Source organism: Citrus sinensis, chromosome 2 (genome assembly GCF_022201045.2).
Source record: "Citrus sinensis cultivar Valencia sweet orange chromosome 2, DVS_A1.0, whole genome shotgun sequence".
Classification (NCBI taxonomy): domain Eukaryota; kingdom Viridiplantae; phylum Streptophyta; class Magnoliopsida; order Sapindales; family Rutaceae; genus Citrus; species Citrus sinensis.
In genome coordinates this window covers 4,623,412-4,635,419 of record NC_068557.1, presented here as the reverse complement: position 1 = coordinate 4,635,419, position 12,008 = coordinate 4,623,412, and the positions used below count along the sequence as shown (strand labels likewise).

The window sequence follows — 12,008 nt, the reverse complement described above, 5'->3', positions numbered from 1 at the left end:
TATCATCATAGTTGGTTGAAGTTACACAAGGAAGGAGTGAAGGGAAAAAGGAACAAAGCTCTGAAAGCATCCAAGAATCTTCTATTACCCGAACCTGACACATTATATATGATAGGCATCATTTAATCAAATTAGTGATCAATGCTTTCACATCTTGTTCAGAATCACAACTCCTTCTCCTTATTTAGGGTCCATTAAATTTGGTCTTAAATATGCTTTTGATCATAATGGTCCACGGGTAAAATTGTGAAAATGTTAAGTCGTTATCAACAAATTTGGAAAACTTGGGTCCACCAATGACTCAACGCAATAGTAAAGCTAGAATTCTATAATTTTATAAACTCCCATGTGTTTAATTATTTTCAATTGATTTATTTTTTTAATCCCAATTTATTTTATAGCCTCTACTTCAATCTCTTAAATCTACATGATTGTAAAGTCGGCCCCACTAAACGTATCTTCGTTGATCTTTAGGACCAAGTAAGGTCCACAAAATATATACATGAACTAAAATAAAATACTAGGGATGCCACTTTAGATAGCAAATCTTACCGATTAGCAAAATTGATAACGTTATTGTTGACCATTCTTCGATATTTAATTAAATAAGATACGGAGTAATAGGTAGATACGAAGCATCAATTTTCAATCTAATAACTATAAGAAAACAAGGGGTTAGGTCCACAGTTTAGACAAAACCATATACAAATTAATAAACAAACGAGCATTATTAATACACTTCCAAACTAAGATTGAGATACAAAATAAAATAGCATTTGGATGAAACTACAGTCATAAGATTTAATGACTAATTATGACATGACTTTTTATGTATTTTTTTAGACATTTACTTATGGGATTTTTAATTTTCTTGATTCATTAAGATAATCTTCCGATCCCAAAATTTGTGCCGTCGAAAAGGTTTCCTTGCTTGGAAGACATCCTTTCTTGTCTTTTTTTTTTTACTCCCAATCAAGAGATTCTTTGATTAATTGCAATTATAGCTCTTGCTTTTGATTTTGTTAATTAGCTTTATCATCATCCTTTTTACATAGGACGAGAGAATGAAGCATGTGGTGGGAGGAGAGAGAGAGAAAAAAAGCTGACAATAGAGAGAGAAGAGGTAATTCTCTCGTCTTTCTTTCGTTAATCTTAATATTTAGCAGTACTCTTTCTTTAATTATATAAAAGGAAAATGGTCCCGAAGTATCGAAGATTAGAGTTGTACAAATATTTATTATTAGGCTATGGATAAGTTGGAATTGATCTAAGATGGATTACGAATCTCAGCTACGCACGCAAAGTGATAAATAATTAAAAAAACTCATAATAACTTTAATTGTGTGATTATAAAATAATGTTCTAACTTAAAGCGGTTCTAAGTTAGCCAGACCCTTGTTATTATTATTCCTCCGAGAAGAAGACATTTTACGTAATAAAAATATATATAGTTGTGTTCAATGAATTGATGTGCGGCTCTATTCTCAAAACGAAGCTCCAAAAATCATTATAGATGAAAAAAAAATCACTTCTTCCGATCAAATTGAATCAACTTAACCTCTTTTGATAGCTGAAATCCAACGGCGTACCTATGAAATGCATTTTGACAAATCAAAATCAATTTACTTATTTTTATATTTACGTTAATTCTTACTGTTTCTAATTTTTCTCACTCGGATCTCTATTTTCTTTAATGATGATTAAATGCATCCTGACGTTAAAAGTTGCAATGAGAAAAACATTTTTCAGATCCTTTTACTACTGTAAACTCATCGTCAACCTGTTATGATATGCTTATCAAAAGTAAGAAGTCTATATATTGACATTAGCTCGTCGAGAAGTTATCCGTCAAGTCATAGGTTTTATTTTAAGTGTGTATTAAATTTTAATGTGGCCTTATATTTATGCCTGACGTGGCGATGTACTATAGGTCATTCTTTACCGTTTTAATATAATGTATTAATTTTAAAAAAAGTTAAAATTGAAACATTATAAATATTATAATAAGAAAATGTAATGGATAAATAATTTTTTTTTAAAAATAAGAAATATCAAGGATCGTGGGTGTCATCTCACTTCGCAAAAGGTAGCTCCATCCAACAACGCGAAAGCTCATTTGCATAAGAAAATAATCAGTGTCTGCGCACTATGAGCGATTAGCAATAATTTATATGGCCATGACCACATGTGCACTCAGTCACTGTGAATACTGCCAGCCTATGACCTATGTAATCATTCAAAATAGTATTAAAAAAAAATTAAGAAGAAAAGAAAAGCGCAAAAGCTAAGCCATGCTTTAAAAATATGAATCTTTAATTATTTCAATGGACCCATTTGTGCCCGCCGTGGCTATATATATGCTTACAATAGCTTTTCTTGAAACCATCTTTCACCTTCTTTCTTAGTCTTCATTAATAGTTGGATAGAAAAAAATGGGGTTAGGTTTGAGACATGTTGCTGTTGTTGTCACTTGTTGGATACTAATGTTGTGTTCAGTTTTTGAGACCTCGTACGGTTCAAAAACCAGACACTATAAGTGGGAAGTAGAGTACATGTTTTGGTCCCCGGATTGCAAAGAAAGCATAGTGATGGGGATCAACGGTCAGTTTCCGGGGCCGACGATCCGAGCCAGGGCCGGCGACACGATCGCCGTCGAGCTCACTAACAAGCTCTATACTGAAGGAGTTGTGATTCATTGGCACGGAATCAGACAGCTCGGCACTCCATGGGCTGATGGCACTGCTTCCATCTCCCAGTGTCCTATTAACCCCGGAGAAACCTATCTTTACAGATTCAAAGTTGACAAGGTAGTGTAAAAAATGTTCATATTAATTTAGAAATTAAGAAAATTTTGACAGAACGCTGTCAGCAAACGACGTTAAACCGATACTGCTAATTGACTTCGTTTCTAACGTTTTGTCAGCACTCTGTCTCTTTATTAGCAAAATTTTTTTCTGTATTTATATTATATTTACAACCAACTAATTAATAGAATCATGATATGTTAGACGTATGGCAAGTGCAGGCAGGAACGTACTTTTACCATGGACACTTAGGGATGCAAAGATCAGCAGGTCTGTACGGATCTCTGATTGTGGACGTGGCAGACGGAGAGAAAGAGCCATTCCATTATGATGGGGAGTTCAACTTGTTGTTAAGTGATTGGTGGCACAGAAGTGTCCATGAGCAAGAGGTCGGCCTCTCCTCAAGGCCATTACGTTGGATTGGTGAGCCACAGGTAATTAATTAAATTAATTCCATAAGATAACCAAATTTTCACCCAAATGTTCATGAAAGCAGCAAAGATAATTAATTTTTCAAATTTTATTCGCGTTTGGGAATGATGTGTGTACGTATACACACACATCAGACACTGCTGATAAACGGAAGAGGGCAATTCAATTGTTCACTGGCGGCGCATTTTAGCAACGGCTCGGCGGAACAGTGCAAGTTAAGAGGGAATGAACAGTGCGCACCCCAGATCCTGCATGTTCAACCAAACAAGACCTACAGGCTCAGGATAGCTAGTACCACTGCACTCGCTTCACTCAACTTGGCTGTCAAGGTACGTATTCTGTAATCTACCTAATCTTTTTTTTTTAATATAAATATATTCATACCTTTGCTTTGTTAATATTATATTTTGGTAAATAATTCATAATTTATACTACATAATAGATATGCCGTCTCAAAAGATTTTATTTGATAAGGGTTCGGTTATGTTGGAGTTAGACAAATCTCAACCACACACGCAAAGTGATAAATAAGTGTGGTTGATATTCCTACTTTAACGTAGGTTAATTCTAACATAGCTATAGTCTTACAATAAATATGTTGTTGTTCACTATACTTAATAGTATAATACCAGTTTTATAATTGTTCAGATAACTAATAAATTGTCACCAATAACGAGCGAAATGAATAGTATCAGGCAACGGTGCAATTGTTTTACCGTGCCACAGTTGCAACCGTTTGATGTACTTAGATTGGTGGGGTTCATTGGCATCTAACGACTGAATATAACTGTAGCACGGTACCACAGTTGCACCTAAGGTTTCCCCAATATATAATGTAAATAAGGTTGTAATCTTTGTAAATTGGAAACGTACAAGTTTGAATTTTGAAGCTAAAACTTATTGAAGATTTTAAATTTCGAAAAAACGACTCTCTTCTACACAAGAGTTTTATATTTATATTTATATTTGGTACTGTGATTAAAAAAATACAAAAGACAGATCAAATGAATCCGGTGTTATAATATTAATTGATTATTTTATTTTATATATATATTTTTTATAATCATTGTGTTGTCAAAATTTTTTAATCTTAATATCTGTGCTCTAAAAAATTGGGAATCTTTTGATACATCATGCGACCTTTGTCAGATTTTTTCTCGCGTTCTCAATAAAAAGTTGACAAGCTGTGATTAAAGTTAAACGACAGATAAAGTGGCAGAACTTTTTTCGGGGACAAGAGAAAAGCAGTAGAAACGTTTAAATCATGTGTTTGATCCCTTAATTATTCTTATGTGGGGGTCAAAAAGATATCGAAAGTTTAGGAAGTGGTAGGTATGGTATGGAACACTCAACACTTGAATTCAAAGAACTCTGACATTTATAATCAGAGGTAGGTAACACTTGAGCAGGGCTTACCTTGATAATAATCAACTAACATAGTAACCGACATGAGTTTATAGTTAATCTTAATTAATATTGGCATACCTTCGTATAATTTATAATTAATTCTGTCAACGTTCTATTAATCATCAGTTTTTTTTAACATTTTCGTTAGGTATATATGTACGTACGTACGTCTGTAAAGCCAAAAAAGAGAAACATTTGTGCTTCTTTTATTTATTATACAGGTGGATTAAGCATGTACATGGTGTATACGCATAATAATTACTAATTAGTGGAAGCCAGCTAGATAGGGGTTGCATAATTATAATGGAGATCGATTTGCTCTCATTCCCGCCCCCACCATCATGCACTAAACATTACTTTAGTCTTCAGGCAGGAACTCTGAGTGACTTTTCCATTCAAATTCTACAAGAAGTCTGACGTGCGCGTGCCCACATACTGAGAAGAGGACAGTGTAATGGGGGGCCATGGCTAATTTGAATGGTTCCCACTCCCATTTCTCTGCTGCTGATCATATACTTGGATCCGTACCCTGGCTGTTTATAACCTCACATCACATATGCACATGCACATGCAGCTTTTGCTTGGGCCTCGTTCTTGTCGTCTTTTATTTGTTTATTAATTATTCGAAGGCTGACTCTGAAACTTGGTTTCACTGCTGATTTGTACTTTATGCTATATCTATGTCACATACCGTGTCGTATGATCAATACTCTTAAATCTTTTGCAGAATCACAAAATGGTGGTTGTGGAGGCTGATGGAAATTACGTGCAACCATTTGAAGTAGATGACATGGACATATATTCTGGTGAGAGCTATTCGGTCTTATTAACAACAAATCAAGATCCCTCCTATAATTACTGGATCTCAGCTGGTGTTAGGGGAAGAAAACCTGCAACCCCTCCGGCCCTAACACTCTTAAACTATCATCCCACTTCTGCTTCCAAAATCCCTCTCTCCCCACCACCTATAACCCCTAGATGGGACGACTATGATCACAGCAAATCATTCTCCAACAAAATATTTGCCCTAATGGGATCCCCCAAGCCTCCCACAAATTTCCACCGTCGGCTCACCCTTCTTAACACTCAAAACACCATTAACGGGTTCACTAAGTGGGCTATTAACAATGTGTCCCTGACTTTACCCCCCACTCCTTACTTAGGATCCATCAAATATGGTCTTAAAGATGCTTTTGATCAGAATGGTCCCCCCGAAAACTTCTCGAATGAGTATGACGTGATGAAACCTCCTGTAAACGCTAATACAACTCTTGGAAGTGGGGTTTACATGCTTGGTTTAAACACCACAGTTGATGTTATACTTCAAAATGCAAACGCGATAAGGCCAAACTTGAGTGAAACCCACCCTTGGCATTTGCATGGGCATGATTTTTGGGTATTAGGGCGCGGAGAAGGGAAGTTTACGAAAGAAGATGAGAAGAAATTTAACTTGAAGAATCCACCATTGAAAAATACTGCGGTGATATTCCCATATGGCTGGACTGCTTTAAGATTTGTTGCTGATAATCCAGGTGCTTGGGCATTTCACTGCCATATTGAGCCCCATTTCCATATTGGAATGGGTGTGGTTCTTGCTCTTGGTGTTGAAACCGTTGGTAATATTCCAAACCAGGCGTTGGCTTGTGGTTTGACTGGGAAAAGGTTCATGAACCCTAAACAAAATTGAGGCTAGCTAGTTTGTTTTATGTACTTTATTCCTGGAGTTTCTATTGTTGTTTTGATATTTATATTAATAAAATTTCGGAGTTGAATAAATAACTATGTCTGAAAGAGAAGAATGATGAGATGTCTCTTCTCATTAACGATGATACATATGAATTAGGATTTTCACATTCTTCTTCTTCTTTGTCTTCTTATTATTTCTTTCATAATCAAGTTAAATTGGTTTGATTGTAAATAATATGAAAAAATAAATGCAAAACTCAATTTTAAGTACTCATTAAACAAGAAGACAGAAAGAGGGAGGAAAAAGGGAGAGGATGTTATCTCATATATTTAATTCCATCTTAAAACTTAAATTTAATAAGACATTTTTTTTCAATACATAAATAATTAGTATTATATGGAAGTAAGTTTCTTAAGACTATTATAATTTATTATAATATAAACTTTATTTTTATTTATAATTCATCCAAATTAAGATCATAATTTTTTTATGATTATATAGAGCTTATTCTTTCATAAAATATATCCCTATACCCTATAAAAAGGCTTTACTGTCTATGCATGTTTATAAGATGCTTCTGACATATTTGGATTATATATTTTCATTTCTTATCTCTTTATCATCATTAATCATAATTATGCAACTCAGAAGTTCAGAACTTGTTCTATAATTCCAACCAATGGTCGGTAAAACTTGTTTATAAATTGCCCCCATGCCCATTGCTTTGTAATAGAAAGAAGAAACGGAAAGCTCTTTAATTGGTTGGCTTTCGTCATTAAATATAATCTTATTTAATTTCAGCTCTCACAAATCCTCTCACTAACAATTTCTGTATCAACATTATCATTTGGTACTTTCTATTTAGAACTATATACTAATACGTTAACAGCACGTTACTCTCGCTTCTTTTTAACATGTTTGAGAGATTTTAGAATATATTAAAGGTATTATACTCAGTTAATGTATGTATGTCATATGTGTATTTATTTTAATAAATCGCTGCATACATACGTTAATTAAATGTGGTACCTTCAACATGTTCAAGAATTTCTCCTTTTATTCTTAAAAATAATTATATACATTATACTTATGAACAAACAATAATAAAATTAATATGAACTCGCTTCATCTTCTCTCTGAAATTCTTTAATCAAACCCTATGACCCTCACAAGCTGCCTCTGTATCTTCGTCTCCCTCTGATTCTCTGGCTGTTGGCTTTATGCGGCTTCTTAAATAATAAAGCTTTTGCCGACATCCTCTTCAATCCCAAAAACCCATTTAATGTAATTTCATTAGCCACCAACCTCGATAAGCCAGGCCACGTGGTTTGCCATAAAAGGAATCACAAATCCCTTTTTCAATTCTTTGCTTCCTACCAATGGGCCTTTGGTCCAGTGGGAGAGCCCTTGCACTTAGAATAATGAGTGCAAGGGTTCGAGCCTCCATAAAAGCATTTAAAGGGCTTATTTACAATCCTTCCTCAATTATCACATAATTGAGTGGAGCCAGTCTATTCCTCACGAAATGTGAGTAGAGTGGACAGCCCTCGAATATTTGAGAGGGTTTGAAGAATTTGGGCAGCGCTTCAGAGGAGTACATGCCACGATGAAGGTCCCAATTGTAGAATCTGTGTGTAAATATTAATTGTAATACCTACAGTCCTGTATAAACAGTATTCAAAAAAAATTCTTTGCTTCCCCTTGGCCTCCCCCCCCCCCCCCCAAACAAAAAAAAAAAAAATCGTTGCTTCCTCGCGTTCACAATTAAGAGAACTAATCAATTACGTACTCCTTATCTTCCCACATGCAGCTCAGGGTTGCACGTAATTAATTTTATTTGCATCATCTTTCATCTTATTCATAATTTTCCATCAACATTAAACCATTAATTGGCAACCTATACTTGCAAAGGTGCTAATTTCATTTTTTCCACCATTTATGTCTGCCAACCCTTTGTGATTCTATTAACCTGAAAGTTTGTTAACTCAATTTGACCACCAACTTGTTCTTTTAAAGGGAACAACTGTTTGTGTTTATTTGACCTGGTGACTGCTGTACAAGCAAAGCGAGTCACTCTTAATTATCTCCAGCGTGGCTGCTTCTACATCGTTGGATTTGCCTTAATAAAATATACATCTGACGGTACTTTTGGAAACGGACGTATATAAACTTAGGTTATAACTTAATTATAAGACGTAATTAAACGGAAGCAAACTAATGTGCTACGTACAATACTGGAAGCATAGTCTTGGCCCCATTCATATTCACCACAGGTTGTATTGTAACAGATAAATTTTCTTTCACCATGAATGATAAGAAATACCATGTTGATCTTCTAAAATCGATGGAGTATCAGCATGGTCCCTCCTTCAAAAGGTGTTCCGCGAGTGCATGATTTTGCTCTATCAAAATGATAGATTTTAGTAAACGTGTTATCCACTAGCCAGCCTGCTGTGAAAAAGTGACAAAATTATTAGGTCACGCGATTGTGTAATAATAACCCTTGAACTCACTTAAAAAAATTTCATTCATCAAGTTTGTTTGATCATCTCAAAATAATCAATGAGATTTCAAATTTTGTTTGTACCTCAATAGATATATATATGCGGTTTACGAAAATTCTGAAAGAGACCCAACTTTTACATGGCACACTAATAATCTAACTCAGAAGATTTTTCATACATTATAACTATATATACAAAGTAGATATGAAAGCAATCACACTCAACGTGTGGTTGGTACACCGCCCTTTGTTTAACACAAAAGAAATTTCATGATACAAAATAAACCACGTGAGCTGTTGAGTGTTTTATGTAACTGTTGCTTGCAATATTGGCACATCATCAGTTTCTAAAATCCATATAAATTTGTCCAAAGTTTGTGGTTGTAGCTATTATCACTTGTTTGAAAACGTATCCGAAATGTGATTCACGAGTTAAATATAGCTCCAACAAAAGCTTATCTGCGTACGAAACTGGCAGCGACTAGTGAACTACCAGTGTCGGCCTGCATGCCGTTTACACACACAATGAGAGATCTTCGTATCCGCATGATCCGCACCAGGGGCGAAGTCAGAAAAAAAAAATTTTGGGTCCAAGTATCTCAATTAAAAAAATAGTTAATACATAAGAAAATACATCATATTCAAGAAGCAATTTATAATAATTAAGCACTATTTAAGTTGCGCCTTATGATACTTTCAAGAATTAAATCTATTTATTGTTGAATTTAAATCGATGGTGTCTATAAATTCTCCTACAATGAAGATAATCATATAATCTTATAGAAACTCATTCTCCATCTTATTTTGAAATGATTTCTATGCTCATTCAAACATTGCAGTCGAAACAAGAGATAAACATAAAAGAAGATAAAAGAAACAATCACATATTTACTAACAAAAGCCGTTCAACCATCAACCTGTCACTATGACACATTGACACTATCTAGAAGCCAAACAACAAAATATCATTATATACAATATACTAGATTGAATCTAGAATATATTTCGATCAATAATCAATTTCAAATGATCTATGTCTTATCCATTAATAATCAATTTAAAATTTGAATGCTAGAATTTGATGGCTAAATTATCTTCATTTGACCTTAACAATAATTTAATCTTACACAATGAAATTGGATCAATTCTTGGAACAAGAATTGAAGAATATGATCTTTAGTCTTTACTGCCTTACAATTAATAAATATATCGTAAATGATTTAATAAAAAATAAATTTATTATTAGTTCTTACCAAGAAGAAGACAAAGAACTGAAGAAGCCAAAAAGAAAGCATGTTATGGGATCTCAAATGAAGTAAATGCTCCATTTTTTTATTTATTTATATGAATGACGAAATTATAAATTAACAGAGCAGTGCAATTGTAAATAAAATAACGACAATTTTGTAAACTTTGCAAAATGATATTTTTATTAATTGCCCAAAAATTTGGATGGGTTGTAGCCCACTCCAGCCCACACGTAGACTCGCTATTGATCCACACGAAAAGTTCTCTCTCTCTATATATATATCAAAATATTCTAATCAAATTTTAGATTTTATAAAATTTAGGATGGTTTTATAACATTGCAAACTATGAAAAAGAACAATTTGTAACACTTTAAATAGGATCACAAACTTTATACTTGGGCTGTAATTTTGGAGACATCTAAACCCGCTCACAATTTAAGTGTCTGGCTTCGCTACTAATGTGAAGACCCGTGATTAACTTTCTACCAAAAAATAAAATACAAGATAAATTAAATTTAGAATCCATATCAGTCACTATTCATAAAAGGAAGAGGGCAATTCAATTGTTCACTGGCGGCGAATTATTGCGAAAGCTCTACAGAACAAGAGGAATGCGAGTTTAGTGATGAAAATGAACAGCAGTACGCACCAGAGATCCCGCATATGCGCTTGGTACGTACGCACGTATGCATCTCTTTTTCTAATTAAATTTCCTAAAAGAAGCAATATACTATATATATATATATATAATTTGAAACTTTTATGAAATGGTTGTATTAAAAAATAGAAGCTTTGTTAACCAAATGTGTCCAAATGCAATAGACATTTTGGAGTAGTGTTTGTTGGGGCATAAAGATCATTTGCCTTTCTCACATGTATGAAACTTCCAATCAAGTTGTTTATTATTACCCGGTGTTCTTGGAGTATTGCTCATTATCTATTCATTATCACCATGTGTAAATGCAGATCATCATAGTTGGTTGAAGCTACACAAGGAAGGAGTGAAGGGAAAAAGGAACAAAGCTCTGAAAGCATCCAAGAATCTTCTATTACCCGAACTCACACATTATATATGATAGGCGTCGTTTAATCAAATTAGTGATCAATACTTTCACATCTTGTTCAGAATCACAACTCCTCCTTATTTAGGATCCATTAAATATGGTCTTAAATCTGCTTTTGATCATGACGGTCCACGGGTAAAGTTCTCGGAGGATTATGACGTAACGAAACCACCTGGGAACCCTAATTCGACCCAACGAAATGGGATTTACATGCTTGATTTTATTTCCAAAGTGGATTACATCATTCAGAATGCTAACATGCTGAAGCCAAGTCATAGCGAAATCCACCCTTGGCATTTGCATGGGCATGATTTCTGGGTTTTTAGGGTATGGAGAAGGGAAGTTTACGGAGAAGGATAAGGAGGAATTCAACTTCGCAAATCCACCATTGAGAAATACTGCAGTGGCTTTGGCTGGACAGCTTTAACATCTGTTGCTGATGATCCAGGTGTTTGGGCTTTTCATTGCCAGATTGAGCCCCATTTGCACATGGGAATGGGTGCTGTTTTTGCTGAAGATGTTGAACGCGTTCGTTGTATTCTAAAATGAGGAACTGGCTTGTGGTTTGACTGGGAAAACTTTCTTGAGAACTGTTAACCAAGCTGTCTCCAGTCAGGGAAACAACCAATCTCCAAGATTAATTTGTATAAATAATTGTAATTTTTATTATGTGTACGATTTCATTTCTTTCACAAGGAAAAAATTTAGGTCAGCAGGCTAAATTTTATATATGTACTTGAACGCAAGTTCTTCTTGTTTTAATAATACTTATGCATCTTAGAGGCTAGCTTTTGACATATATATCTGGATTATGTTCGATGCTTCAGTTTTCTGTAGACAGCATATTCTGAATAGATGATT

General features: G+C 34.4%; 1 protein-coding gene across 1 annotated transcript; it reads left to right on the top strand.

Annotated features, from left to right (window-relative positions):
- Positions 1 to 2,378: 2,378 nt before the first annotated feature.
- Positions 2,379 to 6,422, top strand: LOC127900242 (L-ascorbate oxidase-like). Its single transcript, XM_052434807.1, has 4 exons — positions 2,379 to 2,807; positions 3,026 to 3,238; positions 3,371 to 3,565; positions 5,371 to 6,422. Exons 1-4 carry the CDS (start codon positions 2,433 to 2,435, stop codon positions 6,328 to 6,330), a joined length of 1,743 nt encoding a protein of 580 aa, XP_052290767.1. The 5' UTR covers positions 2,379 to 2,432; the 3' UTR covers positions 6,331 to 6,422.
- The last annotated feature ends 5,586 nt before the right edge of the window (positions 6,423 to 12,008 follow it).